The sequence below is a fragment of the Styela clava genome, chromosome 12 (genome assembly GCF_964204865.1).
Source record: "Styela clava chromosome 12, kaStyClav1.hap1.2, whole genome shotgun sequence".
Classification (NCBI taxonomy): Eukaryota; Metazoa; Chordata; class Ascidiacea; order Stolidobranchia; family Styelidae; genus Styela; species Styela clava.
Window position 1 is genome coordinate 20359896 of NC_135261.1, and position 18508 is coordinate 20378403.

At 35.5% G+C, this 18508-nt stretch overlaps 1 protein-coding gene and 1 non-coding gene across 2 annotated transcripts; both read left to right on the forward strand.

The window, feature by feature from the left end:
- Positions 1-766: 766 nt before the first annotated feature.
- Positions 767-966, forward strand: LOC144430855 (U2 spliceosomal RNA). Its single transcript, XR_013479770.1, has one exon. It is a non-coding gene; the product is annotated as a U2 spliceosomal RNA (small nuclear RNA).
- A 4494-nt stretch (positions 967-5460) lies between these two features.
- Positions 5461-12280, forward strand: LOC120327205 (uncharacterized). Its single transcript, XM_078118573.1, has 10 exons — positions 5461-5690; positions 6105-6278; positions 6846-6977; positions 8607-8795; positions 9224-9349; positions 9790-9960; positions 10222-10341; positions 10717-10797; positions 11334-11417; positions 11600-12280. Exons 1-10 carry the CDS (start codon positions 5639-5641, stop codon positions 11608-11610), a joined length of 1140 nt encoding a protein of 379 aa, XP_077974699.1. The 5' UTR covers positions 5461-5638; the 3' UTR covers positions 11611-12280.
- The last annotated feature ends 6228 nt before the right edge of the window (positions 12281-18508 follow it).

The following is an 18508-nucleotide window of genomic DNA, read 5'->3' on the forward strand; positions in this document are numbered from 1 at the left end:
GAAATATTACACTATACTCATAGTTAGGTCATTGCACCAGTTACAAGCTAATATTCACTCCACCTAACAAAAAGTTTTGTGTGTGAAGAAGCCATTGAGTGGTTTGGAAATACAACGAAACATTTGGGAATCATGCCAAGTGTTGGTTCGTTGGAGGTTACAGACAAACGCTGTAGGTCTAACTTAAACGCGACGAAAGCTGACCATATGCCTCTAGGACACAGATTAATTTTTGCTCTTTTGTAACCGGAATACATGAAATGGTACAAGAATTGCTGATTGGCATTTCGGAACTAAAACCTTGTTTCCGTCTTGCAATGTTGGAAATTAGAATATTGGAAGAGGAAACGTCTAGTCATAAGCAGCAGATGCGATTCTAACAAATAACAAACGGAGCGTGGAAATATTTCTAAGGTTGAATTGTAAGGATGTAATGAATCGTTATAGCTTTCCTCCAAAAGACAATTCATCATAAACATTTTTTTGTTTGATCGTAGCTGACAATGCCTAAAAATACTGTTAAATTCATACTGTTAAAGTATCTCACATTGGGTCGGTAATAATTGTTTAATATTGGCTCTCCCAATTGTTACCTTCTAATGTTAAGTAATTTATGAATACAATGGATTTTGATGTTTTTACTACATAATGATATGGAAGCGTGATATGATCAGTAACAAATAGGTTAAAATGTATCAAATTTCCGCAATAAACAATGACACGATATTCATATGTCTCCGTAAAATCCACTAGATGGTAACGCCAGTTTGTTTCTCAGACAGACATGATTTGGCTAAGATCAAGTGTAGTATCTGTTCTTTTCAGATTAATACATGAAATGTGGGGTACTCCCCCACTCTTGTATTAATTTGATTTTTGAAACTCAGGGTTTGGCTTTGTGGCTTGCCGCACCAGTCCCACGGGTTGTCTTGGTATTTCAGTACCTCCAGGTTCGGCCCACAAAGAAATGAAAAAAATAGACGTCTTCTTGTCCATGTTCACTAAATTGCACCAGTGTGTATCATTTTCAACTTTTCGTCCGATTTTTAGTTTTGAATATTTGCTGTAATAAGCCAATTATACAGTGTTACCATCCTTTATCACGGCCACATACACGATCGAATCTATAATCACATGTCCCAGAAAAATGTGGAGAGACATAAAGCTGACGTCGGTGGCGTCGTTTCCAAGTATTTCACGCCATAATCGAGGAATTATTTATGATAATTCGCATTCGCAGAAGAAAGAAATGATTTAATATATCCTTTTCAATTCAAACTATTTCTGGTATTCATTTCCTATTAATTAGACGTCTGAACGTCTGGTATCGGTAACGTGATATACATATACAGTCAACAATATGCATATACCACCAATTCATGTACATATAGCGCCAGCTATAGATATGTATATAAATATTTAAGTTAGTGGTTACCGCAGAATTAACAGTGACGGTCTGACCCTATATCGATTCATTAAGCATGAAACAGGAAGAAAACTATGACTCAATTTTTTTCAACCAAACCCCTTTCCATGGCACTCAAAGAAGACCTCCAATTTCAAGCAACCGTCCAACGTAAACAAATATGTTAAAATATGTTGAACGATACCTGAGGTAGTTTATTAAATCAAGTTTTTTTTTATCCTAATCATTTCCTGGACTATGACATTTCATCAAGCGATTACAAGATTTCATAATATATATATATACTCATGCCAATAAATGTTTCCTCACGAATGTTGCCTCTTAATATAAATATTACATTGACTTCAATTTTGTCATTCCGGGGTACTTTTGTCATTCCGGGGCAATTTTATACGTCTATTTTGCAATTACTTGTAATTTACTAGAAGTAAATATTCCTTTTTCAATCAATAGCTCTTACGGAGTACGCGTATTGAAGCACTAATTATATGAGCAATTAGCTGTTGTGGATCATTATGATTTATAACATTGAAACTTCTTATCGGCCTGGAGCAGCAGATTTTTATCTATCGTAATGTGCATGTAACTTGTGGAGGCAACCGCATACACAGTGTATACATACATTGAATGCACATGAAATGCATTGGCAATATTTGTATATCACCCAAATGTATTCATATATTAGGTTCGCTGTGTATGCATATGACTTTGGCAGTATATGAATATTTGGTTGGCTGTACAGTATATGTAAATGCGTTGGCGGTATATGCATATTCTTGGCTGTATATGTACGACACATTACCAACCCTATCCAAATAAATTGACTCACTCATCTGCACAAATTCATTAAAATAGGTCTCTGCAACAGGGTCTGTATAATCTATGTTTTTTTTATTCAACCAAGGTATTTCTGGTATTGTCCGTACGTTGATCACACTTTACATCTACATCCGCTTCGTTTGAATTCGTATCTATTATTTACTTTTTTCCGATGCTTTGTAGTTTTTGACAACTGTAACTTTGTAATAAGTCGATAAGTATTATTCAGTGTTTTCACTTTTTGCGATCAAGCACACATTAAACAGAATAACAGGAATAATTGGATGAACCACTGCAATGGAAGTATCAAATGGTATTTTGAAAAGTTCAGTTTGATAACGACGAAACAATCTGGATTTAGACATCCTCGCTCAACAACCGACAATATTCTGCGGATATATGGTGATTTCCATATAAAGCTTTGGCAAATAAAAGATCTGTTCTAGCCGTGTTTCTAGATATAGAAAATGCTTACGACATTGTCTGGCGTTGTGACCCATTTTACTAAGTGATAATATTGCGATATCTGGCCGATCTTTTATGTGAATTGAATCGCTTTTGCCCATTCGTACTTTTCAAGTCTGTATCGGTAATACACATCTCAGGTGATCGCATAATAGCAAGTTTTTACCCAATTTCCGAACTAGAAAAAATTCTTTATTCACATGTCCAGAGAAAACTTGTCAAATAAGGATTTGAATCATATTCGACTTTTCGAGAATTCACAATTCGCTCCTTGATTCATCTCTATCGTCCCTGGAGAATATTGCCAACTTTGGAAACCACTGCAGTCTAGAGCAGTATTAAAATTATTCACCGACTAGCAAGGCAACAGCCTATTGCATTTTTACGTCGGCGGCCAGGTCTTAAGCGCGTCGTCCCACCACTGGCAATTTTTTTTTTTTCTGAGAAAATGAACTTTTTATTTGGCTAATCCTCAAAGCTCGAAACAATTGCTAATAAAAACATCATTGGCGAAAAAACTTTCAATTATTTCTCATACCTGCATTACACGTCAAGTCTGTACTAATTATTAGTCTGTTGTGATGTTAAAATAATTATGACGTAACAAAACGTATAAATCCAAGTTTATCGAAGAAAGTTAATTTTCCGTGTGTTTAACCGTTTGGTTTTGAATTATCAAGTAAACAAGGCTCATTGATATGATTATTAACAAGCAGTCGTGTTTTCAGGAAATCTTTTTTCGCGCTTTGTCTGTTTTGGGTGTTGTCCTCCAGTAACATCATACAAGTGGGCTGACTCGATTATATTGAATTGATAAGGATAATTTAACTAAACACTAATAAATCGCGAAATTACCTCAAAGAAGTTACAGATCAAACGAATATTTAAAGTGCTTTAGTTGTTGCAACAAATTTTTCATTTCAAATAACCCCGGAGGCATAATTTACTCAGATTTGGACTAAAAATAGACTTCAGGGTACCCAGCCACAATAGTAAGATACAATTTTTTTTTTATGTCAGAAACACACAAATTTCTACCAAAGAAAAATTTGAAAGCGATTCGTTTATTACATGAACGAAATATCAGTTTTTGTCTCAGCAATAACAGCAATATTTCCAATTTGTGTTATACTATTTTCGATTGCATGGCAACGACTCGTTTCGACTCTCTGGATACCGTTCCCAGTATGGCTGAATAACGCTCAAAAACAGCGTTCACCTTGACATTAGAAAAAGTCATTATGTAGTTTGAAAAACATAATGAATGGCCCACACAACATGGATATCATTTACTCTCTCATGGTTAAAATCACACTATTAATTGTGGCCAAAAGTTAGAAAATCTAGTCAGTAGATGTGTTTAGCAAATACCAAGCTAACTAACACAATGATCCATAACATTATGGACTTGGTTTTGGGTACGATTGATGACCATATAACAGTGGATATACGTTACATGTACATATTTCAGACTCTTATTATCGATGCGGACCCCTGTGTAGTCTTCACGGATAGATACAATACAAGTATACATAATTAAATTAGTTCGTTGTCGAACTAATTTGGCCTATGAGATTGCTTGTCTGAAATTGATCTGTCACATTAATGTCGTTTGTGTTGTTGTGTTCTTAATCCAAATGGAACATTGTCCTTCCTCCTTGGTTGCGCACATAAACAGGTATAGATAGAATGAGGGTCAGTAAAAAATAAAATCCACAAACGGGGGTCCGCGGCCCAAAAAAGTTTCGGAACGTCTGGCTTAAGGCAAGGGGGTTGGTATCTTTATTATTCCAGATAGACCCTGCCTGCCATCAATCACTACCATGCACTTTTATTTTGATGTAAATACTGGGAATTATTTTTTATAGCATTTTTGTGAAATGTTGTTCTTACATGGATAAGAAATAATGAAGATATTCATTGAATAAAATACAAATGTTTCTTGACATCGACTTGTATGTCAAATGTCTCCAACAACAATAAACACAAGAAAATTTTCGTCCACCATTTACTTTTTTTTGTTAACAACAAATATTATAACAAAATTAAAAAAATTGATTAGAAAATATTTTTCTATTGTTTATAAATAACCTAACACTTACTTCTGATAGGTGTTAAGTGAGTGTTAACTCACACTTATGTCTGGTTGAATCAAGATTTTGTATTTTGAATTATGCACGCAAACAACATAATGTTCAGCCCTATCCAAAGTTTATCTTTATTACATTACATTTCAATTATTATTGAGGAAATATTAAAATTTAACCGTCTAATTTTTTATTAGAGCTTTGACTATCCATTCACTACAAAGTTAGCACAATTGTGAGAAGTCATGGGGAAATTAAAGCAAAGATATTTTCGCTTACCGCATCGCGCATTAGAAATAAAATATGGGCATGTACTGCAGCCTGAAAGTAAATACGAGGAAACGTTTTGCAAAACCGAAAGTTTTTTGCAGTATTGCATGCTGTGCACACAGAATCATTCACGAATACGAATGGCAAAGGAAACGAATGATTTCTCATATCCTTTACAATTCAATCTTACAATCTATTCTTCGTTTTCTCGTAATTAGGTTCTAGTCTACCGATTATGACTCGACATTTCCGCGTTCATTGTATCCACAACATTGGAAGGATGCAAAGCAAAGGTTTCATCACTACAATGATAAACAGTTTGTTATATTTTATACACATTGAGATGAGACCGTTTTCGTATCATGGTTAGTGGCCATGCGCAATTTCTCCTTCTGCCCGTGCTTGAAACTACAAAATGTTATTTTCAGTAAAGCCTTTTTTCTAGCATGCGGTAGGAGGAGTCTATAAAAGACATCGGTCCGGTTCATATCGAATATTGATAAAGAATTCAGCTGGATTCCGGTTAAAGACTGATAAGTATTCGAAAAGTATTAGGCTCCATCGACAAACAATGTTCATAATTGATATTTTGGTTATCTCATTATGTACTCTGGCAACTGATGGTGAGCAAAATCATTTATATATATTTTTTGTATATGCAAAGTATCTCCCATTGTATATGATCACATTATTATTTGTGGCCAAAATTTAACAAAAATTACCAAGTTATTCTGTAAGATGTGCTAAAAGCAAGTCCCAAACTGTTTTTTGGCAAAAAGTAATGAATGTAAACTATTCTCTCCGCAGTTTGTCAGTGGGAGAACAAAACACAAAACGATTCTGAAAGCTCCGTATTACCTGCCCACTCTTTTATGAGTTCTAAAAAAGTGCAATTACCGATCCGGCACGTATTTAGTCACACAATAATCACTAAAATTGTGGCCTCGGGTTTGAGTAAGATTGATTCCAAGTCTGCTTAAAAGGAAGGTGTTGATTTCTTCACGTTTTCTTACACTACAATTGTATATATTTTACAGCTTTGCAACCAGCAGGATGCGAAAAGAGATTCCAGGATTTTGGGGGACAAGTTTCCACTTTTGAATGCCCCGCAGGTTGTGACATCGGAACTGTGTATGTTGTAGGTGGGCCTGATCATTTCCAACCGGATTCTCTGGTTTGTGCTGCTGCGATACACGCTCTTGTACTAACAGGTGATACTGATAATTTCATATATTGTAGCTATGAAATAAATATTTTGCAGGATTTCAGATTGATATTTTCACAGAATTTCTTGAATTTGATTTTTCGATTCCTATAGAATTTTGGTATAGAAACACCGAATATAAAAATACCTTTATATAACATGCCATAAATCAGATGTATATGTAGTAAGTCAAAAACAGTAGAAAAATGTCGTCACGTCCTTCAATATTTCTTCTTTAGTATGTGTACGTTCTAAGCATATAATTTATCATCAAATTTTATTCAAATTGATTAGGTGAGCTATACCGTACTAAATATGATTGTTGACATTTCAATAATATATGTTTTGTATACCGCAATGCTTGTACAACGCCTTGACTAATTAAGAAATTTGACAACCAATATAGCTAAATTTTGTGATTCACTTCCCAAGTCACTTTGCATATTACAATTTAGTGAGCTATTGGAGTTTCATATCTATAAAATCCCTACATGTTAGTTGCTGCTACCTTCTACAGAAATAATATTTTATAATGAATTAATTATTCTCAAATATATATTGAAATTTTCAACAGTATCAGGACAAGTTGTTTTCAGAGAACAAACGGCAGCTTCTCCGTCAATGACGGGGGCGCTACAAGGTGGGGTTACTTCGCTAAACCCTGACACTACACCAACATCCACCACCATATTCTTCGCGTTTGAGGGTAAATAATGTTACTTTTTATAGCATTTTTTGTGAAATATTGTTCCTACGTCAATAAGCAATATTGAGGATATCCCTCTTATGAAAAAATAGGGAGTATTTTTAGCATCAAATTATGTGTCAAATTCCTCCACCAAAAGTCACAGAAAATTATTAGGGCTTCATTCACTATTGTTTGATAACAGCAAATATCATGGAGGATTAAAAAAATCGATTACAAAATAATCATGCTTTTGTTCATACATAACATACGCATTTCTGGTTAAATAAAAATTTTGTATTATGCACACAGACAAAATAATATGCAGCCCACTCCAAATTTCATTATCTCCATTTTTGATTATGTTTAGATTTATTGGTGACATGCGAGGAATGAGCGAATTTTTTGTCTGGTTGCCTCGAAATCGCAAAAGAAATTACATGAAATTGAAATTCACCTGCTTATAGATATCTAGCAACCATCAACTGCACTGTTTTATCGTACGGATTGTGATTTGTATTGATTACAAATTTGGTTAATCACTTGGTTGAAAGTACATAGTGAACTTGATTGGTCAAAACTGCCATTCGTCAAAACTTCCATTCGAAATACAAACCGCTGTTGTTATGACTTGACAATTGTTCGAAAAAATATCCGACCTATCTATTAGTAGATATGCTCTCGTTTTTATCCTAATTAATCTTGTCATTGAATAAATTTCTACCCTACAAGTTTGTCACTCGAACTGCCGGATCGTAAAATTAATTTTCCTCTGACTGCTCTCTTGTCATCATTCGTTTGAATAGTTTCAAGTATTGCGTCAATTGCGATTTACTAAACAAGAGGCTACTAGCACGTCGATGGTTGCATGCTAATCTTATATCAGTATTTTAATTTGAGGCAGATCAAGACCTTGCTCTGAGATACATCAAACTAATATATTTTGTATATTGAAATACGATACAAGAGGCGCGTTTTTTGACTGCAGAAGTGTTATAATATGCCTTTTTTTGAAGTAAAAAAGTTCGCGTTTCGAAATATATCATAATATTATCCAAAATCAGTTTTAAAATGATAATCTGGCTTTGACGACAAATGTACGAAATGTAACCTAAAACTCCCCGCTAAATCTACGTTTTCTGCCATTGGAATTATTCATGAAAAGTATATACAAAATAACGGTAGTTATATTCATGAATGATTTCGTCAAATAAAAACATTCTTTTATGTGGGCATTTTTGCAATCATCGTTGAACACGGAATGTAAATTTTTTGCACAATTATGTCAGTTTTTGTTCAAATAATAAGTTTCGTTGAAACTGAGGCATCTTAGTACACATCAGTGTTTTTTCATTACGAGAAATAGAAATTGTATGCTTGATATTTCCTTTGATAAACGATAAAAAACTGAGATGCATTCTCATGTTCGATCAAGGAACAAAACCGACTGTTTACACCGTTTGTGCTCTAGAAATCCTCAATATTATTATACTTGGTAGGAATAATGTGGTAAAGTGATGGATATTAAGTATATCTTTTATATAACAAAAGATGACGAAAAATGGGTTCTCCACTCGGTCGTAACAAAATTTATCAGTATATATCACTCAGTATTGAAGAAAGATTGAGATGAAAATCCTTTTTTTCTAGGTTCGGTTCCATCTGATTGTGCAGTTGCAGCAGAAGATATTGATCAGGAAGTTTTTGTATTTAACTGCCCATCTGACTGCGAAAAAAACTCTGACATATTAACTGACGTTGTTTTTGATGATGCAACTTCAATATTTGCGGTTCAATCGCTTATTTGTCTTGCTGCAATTTATGACGGAACATTAACAAGTAAAAAATATATTCAAATAAAGTCAATATTGCGCAATAAAGTGAGACCAATCTTTTTCAATTTTACATGTTTTATTCATATTTTTAAATCAACGGCCGGTAGAATCCAATTTACACAGGCAGGTTACCTGCATGGGGTTCTCTATGTAGGCCTATGAAAATAAATAATTACAATCTTTGCAAAGCTGTGGCCGTAACATATGATTTTTTATGATGATTTTTCTCTCAAAAATTGACAATGTTTGTTTTATAGAAAGAGCAACTGCTACTCCCGAATCAAATCACTCAGTGTTATGAGCTGAAGAACATTTTCGCGTTATTCACTGCTCTTTAGCAGTAATGGCTCATATTCCCCTATTTCATATTTTCATTCTGCATCTTGTTGAAGGAAATTTATTCAAACGCTGGTTAACAAATTATTTTTACAGTTGGAAGTGTAGGTGCTGTTGTTGTTCAGAAACAACAAGGGATTTTATCATATGGCGACGCCACAAGTGCTAATGGAGTTGACCCGGTGCCGTTAAATACGTATGACCCTGCGTTTACATTTTCAAGTAAGGACTAGCGTTGTTTGCATGTCCGATTTTTTTTATGACTAATTGTCTTATTTATTAAAAGAGCAGTAAGTTTCGTTTAAATTGGTGTGCTATAATGTGGTTATTAGTAGAATGGCATTTTACCTATATTTGTCAGCATGAAAACTCTTTGGTGAATGTTGTAAGCAGAAAAGCAAATCTATGTAATTCACCACTATTATGTGTAAAAAAAATCATTATTAAGATATATATTTTGAGTGGTGTTTGACTTATGACGTATGTACGGGTCTGAAAAAATCCAACACGTTTGAGATATATTAATATGGACTATAAAGAAGCGCACGCTCTAAACATGCATGCTGCAACCATTACGTAGGCACCATTAGGGATATACAAACGGTGGTTGCGCATGATATAATGCTTTTGTAGTTATTAATTTTACATTTTTTCGTTATCAGCTACAATACTGCCAGATTGCTTACAAACCGTGTCAAGCCAATCAGATCCAATCTTCTTATTTACTTGCCCGACTGTCTGCAGCCCGAACTTGGTTGATATCGTGGGAGACGGAATCTACAATGACGAAACACCAATATGCCTTGCAGCTATTCATGATGGACAGATAACCGGTGAGTCTCATCTTGTTTTGGATCATTACTAAAATTGGAGAAAATCAATTTTACAAAGTGCGAATATAAAAATAAATAATAGAAATTGTTCGAGTAGTTCACAAAAACAAACGATTTAATACATAATGAATTGTAAAGCACTGAGTAATCATGTGACAACGGTCACAATCAATACACAGAACCCGTTTTATAGCTTACAAATTTATCATACAAAATCATTTCTAATGTATGAACGAAATATATGCATATGTTTTATTCCAGCTGCTGGCGGAGGTGACGTAATTGTGAATAAACGTCCAGGTCAATCAGGATTTAGTGGAAGCACACGTAATGGTGTCACCAGTATCAGTGGAGGACCAGACGATGGTTTTGATTTTTCCGGTAAGTAACAGCAAACATCTGTACGCTGGGTGCATTGTCAACACGTTTCTCTTTTTATTTTGGTCAAATTTTCTTCATTAACCGTTATGTAAATTAGATTATCGAAAGAAATGCTAACACAGTAGATGGGATAACTGCATTTTCAATACAACACACAAATCATAATACGAAGTAATATTGCGATTGTATATATTCGATTGTTTCAATACTTGAAGAGTCCATGAACTTTTAAAGAGTCGATTGGTTCTTTATTCGCGGACAATAGCGATGAATAACTTAGCCTACTTCGAGTGAAACTTTGCTTAATTGTGTCTGTTTGTGCCAATAGTTACTGATGTTAAATATTAGTAACAGTTGCTCTTTATACGTGTGTAGACTGCATCAACGGATCTCCTACAAGTGGTCCGGTAGAGTGTGATTGCGATGCGACTTGGGCCGGAGATGCGTGTAATATAAGTGAGTAAACTGCTTGCTAAGTTTGAATTATGAATGGCATGCGCATGTGAAAAAGATATTTGTGCAAATATATCATCAAGCATTCGGAAAAATATTAGATTCATTGAAGTTCTTTTAGGATGGAAATATAATACGGTATATAGTCTGTCCGATACAAATATACTGCAATGTTCATATCAACTTAGTGGAAGATTGGGTTGAGGTACTTTTAATATGTTCTGTCCATTCATTGCTAGACCCGAATTGTTTTCATCAAACAAAACAAAGCTACGATGGCGATGATGATAATAAGTTTAAAAACCTTACAAGAAACAATATTAATTAATTTAATCACCTCTTGTCATTGAAGTGAAGGCAATATAAATTCCTAATCAAATCATTATCCATATTTCAGCTTTATATTTGCAAACACAATGCCTGGTAAATTTACAGTATAGATATAACAATATAAACGTAATTCAATTGACTCTTTTACAAATAAGTCATGTTGACTTTACAATAATGTAACTTTCAAATGAACGTATTTTGTTGCACAGTGTGTGTTGAAGGAACTTACAATGCAGCGAATAATCCAGCATGTACCTGCGATTCTGGATGGGTTGGACCTATGTGCAATTTCCGTAAGTTTTATATTTAAATTGTACTGTCTTATAAACACCAGGAAATGTATATTCAACGATATAAACACATTTCAAATTCGTTTTCTTCTAGCTGTTATTATTCATTATTAGTTATAATTTGTGATTGTGTGGATGTAAATTGAAATGGTCAATGTTTAATGCCTTATCCTTTACATTTACAGCATTGTGTTAAGCTCTACTGAAGACGACTGAAGAAATTATAACTTTTTGATTCTGCTCATATACACATTAATATTACTTGTTTCAAATCTACTATAAGTTCGAATTAGAAGATCCTCGAAATATTTTCGAGAACGTAGATTGAGAAAGTAAATTCCAATCTACATATAAATATATTTACATATCTACCATCAGATACGATATCACAAAGCGATAATTATTCTTTATTAGCAGACACCTGGAGTTTTTCAGTAAATTACACGTTTCTGTCAATAATCTGTTATGGACAAACTGTTTTCATGATATTTATGGGCACAAATTTGAAGATCATGAGTTTGAATTTAAACTACATACATTCGTTGTTTTTTTCCTATTATCTGTGTGGTAAATTGTGATTCACCGAAGTTCTGTCAAAATGGAAGGTGTGAAATAGTAGCTTCAATACAGGCTTACATAAGGGGGGATAAGTTATGAGTTTGAAGATCTACCAAATAAATCCATTACTGCATTTTCCTATACTCTTTTTCAAGAATAAATCTAAGCTTGTACCTTGCTGATACCAGATTTTGGTATTTCCTATATATATATAAAAATTATGCTATTCTATCAATATTATTTTATTGATTTTCCTACCCTATATATTAGGGTAAATATAGAACTGTATTAAAGGCTTGTATCTACAACGTGTGTGGTGAATTTGATATATATATATATATATACAGGGAAGCACTTTATAAAAAACTATAAAAATAGTTTGTTTGTGTGGTGCGATATCACAACCTACGCAAGACACAAATGCGTATAACGATATAAAAAGGGCTTATATCTAGAATTTCCTCCGACCAGAAGAAGTACGCTAAGATAATAAAGGATGTTGTTCACCGTACGATTACAACTTGGTATATTCATATTGAAGATAAATAAAACACAACCGGTGTTAGCACAACGATGTAATTTGCCGACGTTTCGAATTTCTATTCAGGAAAATTCCACCATGGCATGATATGGAAAGCACACTATCGTATATATATATAGCGCAGAGAAAAGAAAAAAAAAGGGAAAATTGTCACGGCGTGAAAATTAAAAAAAAAGAGGATAAAATGATAATAGATCTGAGAATTAGCGCATTATGGGGACTATCTAAACAAGTTCTGCAGTTGATCCCAATTTATATATATATATATCATGGAATTTTTCTATAACCTCATCTACTATGATGATTATGCAAAAATAACTATATATTATATAGCTCATCGCAAATATTCAAACTTATAAATTGTCTTAGCTGTGTGTATAGCTTTGCGCAGATATAAGTTTCAGCGCACCCGTCGATGTTCTTTAGATTCTGGTATGTTCCATTGAAATCTCATATCTCCACAGATGTCGCGCGCTTTGATGTTCGTGCGTACTATGATAGAGATATAGTGTTTTCCTGAAGTGGCTATCACTCTAGTATCCTGCTATTTTCCAATCAATGTTGTGATCTGTAGAAAGGGCATGTTTCGAGAGAGCCGAATTTTCAGATTCATTTTGTTCAACATCTTGCTAGTCCTCTCGAAACATGTGCTTTGCACAGATCGCAACCTTGATATATAACAGGGGTGGCCAGCACGTCGATCGCGATCGACCGGTCGATCGCCACGTCTCGAGCAGTCGATCGCGTCTGATGTCGAGTGAATTTTATTAAAATACCGCCAAACAGTGCCTCGAACCAGTTGTATGTTCACAACAGGAAGATTACAGTACTTTACATCTGGGCAACCCCGATAAAGCATATTATTACGTATCAAACGCAAGTTTTTCCGCTGCCAATGTTCAAAAATAAAGTGCGTAGACCAACGTTTCCCAAACTTTTTCGGCCACGGAACACTTACGCTTTTTATCTCGCCTCGCGGAACATCAAAAAATGAGAGGGTAAAATTAATAAAAAAAAAACGGTGTAATGCAGCGGTTCCAAAAGGGTGCGCTCAGCGCTGGATTAACCATTAAACAATATGAGCATGTGCTCAGGGCACCAAGCAAAGAGGGGCACCACAGAAATTTTTATAGCATAATTTTCAATGGTGTTTATTAAAATATTACGAGTTCATCAGACGACTCAGACTTCAGAATGTTCGCCTTTCTCTTCGAGTATCATATTAATTTTCTTTATTGAAAATAAACACTGAAGCTTTTTTATTGGACACCAAATGGACCTATGAGTCGTTTTCCTAAACTGTTCTTGTTCATCCTAATATTTTCCTTGTCGCATTTTTGCTTTCAAAAATTTCGTTTCAAGTATTGGCCGTAGAACTAGGCTATTTCTTTTATTTGTTTTAAAAATGGGCTTCATGGGATTGATTCGTTTTCACTCGTAAGTTTCGTGTGGCGACATCATCAAATTAAAAATATCGCACTATGTCGCGAGTCCGCTATTTCAACAATCTGATCTAGGGTCAGCGAAGTCGGGAGTTTTTTGATAAGGTAGGCCAAAGTGGTCCAATTGTTGAAATCACGTAATTCCAATGCTGTATCTATAAACGTCAAGACGATATCAATATGGGAATGGCGTCCTGTGAGCTGTGATCAGTATAAGGAGAATGAATTGTCTTTTGCAGATAAGACCAAGCCGGTTAGATGAGTCACGCTTCTCATCTCAACTCGCACCTTAAGCTCGCGACAGGTCTTATTTGAGGAGACTTAATGCCTTTATTTCAGTAAAAACACTCCTCCATTTTCAAACGTGAGCCATGCGACAGTAGTAACAAAACGCAGAGTTGACTTAGCGCACAATCCATTATTTTCAACTAGGTCTCGAAATCCCAACTTAGACAGACTTGGTTGTTATTTGACGTAAATGAAATGAGTGTCAAAAGAAATGTGGCAGAGGAAAACTGTTAGGAAAGGTACTTCCTTGCCCACCACAACGATAAACCACGGTGTCTGGTTTAGTTTGACAAAATCAAAATCGAGATACGGAAAATACAACGGTAATTTTCGGTAATTAATTTCAAAATAGGCTTAAATTTAAAGTGAGTAAACTCGCGGTATTTCGATCACTTTTGGGATTTCTCCGACTGCGAGACCTCCTCAAAAGTTTTTGCTTTCCTGCAACCTTGAATCACCATAACGTAGACTACATAGGTACCGTTAAAATTGTAAACGACAGTTGTGACTTGAATCCTTTGGTATTTCGAATCACGTTGAAACTGGACGCATGAATCTTCATCGTCACACTCCCCCAGAATTAGCTCAACCGATATTTCCCCTATATTGCGTGTTTGCGGATATATCATATTGGCAGTAAACGGCCGATATATATATATATATTTAAAGTGAATAAACTCGCTATGTTTTAATCGCTTTTGGGTTTTTACATGTAATAGTTAGATTGGCGACAACCCATGGGTTTAGAGTCTTAGACGACGATGAGACACCGTAAGCTTAGGCCCTATTCCAGTGGTTCTCAATCGGGGGCCGGTGCACGAAGCAGTTTAAGGGGGGCCACGACACAAGGCTAATGATTGATATTAAAGCGACTTTGATTGCATACTTACCTTTTCATGTGTTCACCGCAGTTTCATTACCCGAATAAGTTATTTTCGATCACAGGGTGTATTCTATGCGTGAATTGTTTGATCATAATGGAATTTAAAATCTACCAATAATAATAGCTATGTGGTAGGCCGCCTAACCTACAGACGGGCGGGTTTGCTAGACTGCGAGGCAACCTTCAGTGCTGTATCATAGACGCAAAACCCATAATGTAAAGTCCCAGGGGCGTAGCCAGAAATTTCCAAAGGGGTGAAGGGGTTCTGAAATTTCTGTTTGCTACGTTAGATCGAAACAGCTAGCGGGTCCGGGCGAACGCCGGAAAACGTGTGCTTTCACTAGTCTTGAGGATCTGAAGAGCGTTTTAAGCTACGAAAAATTGCTATGTATGATACAGAAAGATGCTTGAATTTTTTTCACATTTCAAAAGGGGAAGTTTCGACCACCAAAACGACCCACCTGGCTAGGCCCCTTTAAAGTCCTAATGCCCAAAATACGAAAATGAAACGACGGTTACGTTGGCTTTACAAAAGTAAATCGAGATGAGAGAGAATGTGCTCAATGCCTGCATTGCTCGTACGTGATGAGCAATTGATCATTACGTCCATCTAAACTCCAAAACCACCCTTTTCACCCTTTTCAGAAAGCAACATTGGCCAAGATCGGATTTCTGTCGGAGAAAACAAAATCTAGGAACCGTCTTGATGTTGACAGTGACATTCGTCAGGCAATACCAAAGGCGGTGCCTAATATAAGAAAACCTCGCCAGACAGTCCCAAGCGCAAGATTCAACACGTCTAGTTTTTTGGAATGGCGAACAGGGGGGGGGGGGGGGGGCACGAGTGCAAAAAGCCGTCGAAAGGGGGCCACAAGCCATAAAAGGTTAGGAACCACTGACCTATATTATAAGACCCCTCTGATACAATGGCGTCACAACGAATATGTTATGACTTCATGATAAGTACTTCGAGTCTATGTATTGACATTTCTCCTATGAAAAAAAGGGATTATTACGCCTAAACCGTTGCTAAACCTAATTAGTTTAAATTAGAATTCTTTGTTTTTAAGGTTTAGGGAATAGAGTTTTTTACAATCTCATTTATTCGGCCATATTTCAATTTTTAATCTTTGAAACAGTGAATTTTTGAAACAATAATTATTACCCAGAATATTAAATATGAGATCTATAAAGCTTTAACTGGCATTAATTTGAAAAAAAAGGCTTCACAATTTGAATAAAAAGATTTAAAAAGGAACAATAGTTCAAAATTGATCGTCAATGTCCTCGAGGTTTGAGGCCCCTGAGCTTTGACCTACCTTGTCTAATAGTATACTCAGTCCTGGTTCAAATCCAATGAGAGGTGTGACAATGTTCGAAAGATTTTTTGGACTCCTGGCCGTCACAGAGTGATTCACGTTATGGCTTATCGATTGCGTCTTCCTCTGCGTACCACGTTTGCCGACGCATTGAAAAGGCGTGTGTGGCCAAGTCATAATTTGTGGCGTGTCGAATAGTTTATTGCAAATTAAAGGCGCCTAGCAAGTTTTTACATCGATTTTTCTTGTTTCAGTTTAACCAATTTAATACAAAAAAAAATCGAATAATTTATATAAATTGATTTAAAACAATTATTTTTGAACAAATTCCTAGTTGTGGGTAAGGAAATACGTTTCCTCTCAGCTTACCTCGATCACCTTTTTTATTACACTCATTGTATGATGAATTGTTATATTTGATTAATTTTATTACTTGTAGCGTGAGCAGGCCTGATGCTATCGTCAAAAAACAACCAATTCCGTCAAAGTTGGGACTCCGCACCCAGATAAAAAAATGGATCGCGCGGCGCTAAGTCAATTCCTCGGTTCGTCACTGCTGTCACATGGCCAACGCTTGAACATGGAGGAGGGTTTTTACTGAATAAAAGGCACAAAACGTCTCCCCAAATGGGGAGTTACTTGACGCGAGCTCATCTCATCGGCTTCGTCCTGTCTGCTTAAGCTCAAGGCACGAAGTTTAGATAAAAATGATCTACTACAAGATATCTTTTGTGGTAGCTGACATATATGTTCCATGTTGTACGATTGCTGTACGTATATGAATCGAAGTAATTTACTCGTGTAATCGGTTTTCATCCATTTTTTACCAAAAATACTCTTCACCACCTGGGGATTGGTCAAGTAATTGCAAGAAATTTTGCGTCATTGTTGACTGAAAAATACGAAGTAGAACCGCCGTCAAATGCAGCATATATATATATATTATATGTGAAATATCTCGCTAATGCCTCTGTTCCAACGTTAAGTAGCTGATCAAACAGATAACGCTTGCGAAGCGTTAACGTTTTTATATTCTTTTGAACCTTTTTGTTTTGCTCCTCAGAAAAATTCAGAAAAAAAAAATATAGAAACAATACCGAACTAGCGGCGGTAGGGATTATATACAATGAAAAGATTCTTTTGCAAAATCACGGCTGATTCTTTTGTACTCATCGTCGAGAGAAATCGTGCTGAAGTCAACGTTCTACTTTGTCTTGCAGAAACTTCATAAGAACCACGTTTAACACGTATGAAGTCGGACCCACTAATAAGTTATTTTGAATAATTCTTCAAATAATGTCGCAGCTGCATTCGTTCTACGTTTGATTTATGCACCCACCCTCCAGCTATCTTGCCACATTTGCACATTGTTGCCATAGCAACGAATCGGAATTTACGCCCGATTTTCAGCTAAAAAAATATCGGGGTAAGTTAGACACTTTGTGGGCAAGACGGACACAGACCAAAATAAACTTGATGGTGTCTAAGATTTCGGTCATAAGACTTCGGTCAACGCCTAGATGACCCAGGATTATGTCTCTTAATTTTTTTTTAAACAGATCACTTTTCTTGCATATTAAAAAGTATGTCCGTTTACCCCATAAAGGTCATAACAGGGCAATTTTCACAAAAGGTTTGAACAGTTTTAGGAAAACTAGAAATTTAAAATTTAGTTTGCACTTTTTCAATTGCAATTATTATATCTTCTTTACACGGACTACCTCTAGAAGTATTTATTTTGTAATTTCTTGGCATAACCTTGGGCGTATTTTATACGCATATGGAAAAAAAAATTGAACGGGGTAAGATGAAATTTTACGCCGGGCCTAACTTCTAAGAGACCCAGTATAAATATGGCGATGAGTGTGCTTCTGATCTTTGTTGTAAAAGAGTACTTAGTACCAAAAAATAATTATTTATAAGTTTCAATGACGACGGCCCATTGACATTCCCAACAGACTATATTGAAAAAAATCCTCCTCCCTCCCCCACTCAGAATCGACCCTACTTCTTAAGTGACCCTGCCAACCCAAAAATGAGTACTGGCAGTCTGCTAAAAAATT

What these genes read in the sequence shown, in the direction of transcription:
- LOC120327205 (XM_078118573.1), top strand. Translation starts at nt 5,639, where the DNA reads ATGTTCATAATTGATATTTTGGTTATCTCATTATGTACTCTGGCAACT. An exon ending in ACACGCTCTTGTACTAACAG is followed by an intron (nt 6,279 to 6,845) that starts GTGATACTGATA and finishes AATTTTCAACAG; the next exon opens with TATCAGGACAAGTTGTTTTC. An exon ending in CATATTCTTCGCGTTTGAGG is followed by an intron (nt 6,978 to 8,606) that starts GTAAATAATGTT and finishes CTTTTTTTCTAG; the next exon opens with GTTCGGTTCCATCTGATTGT.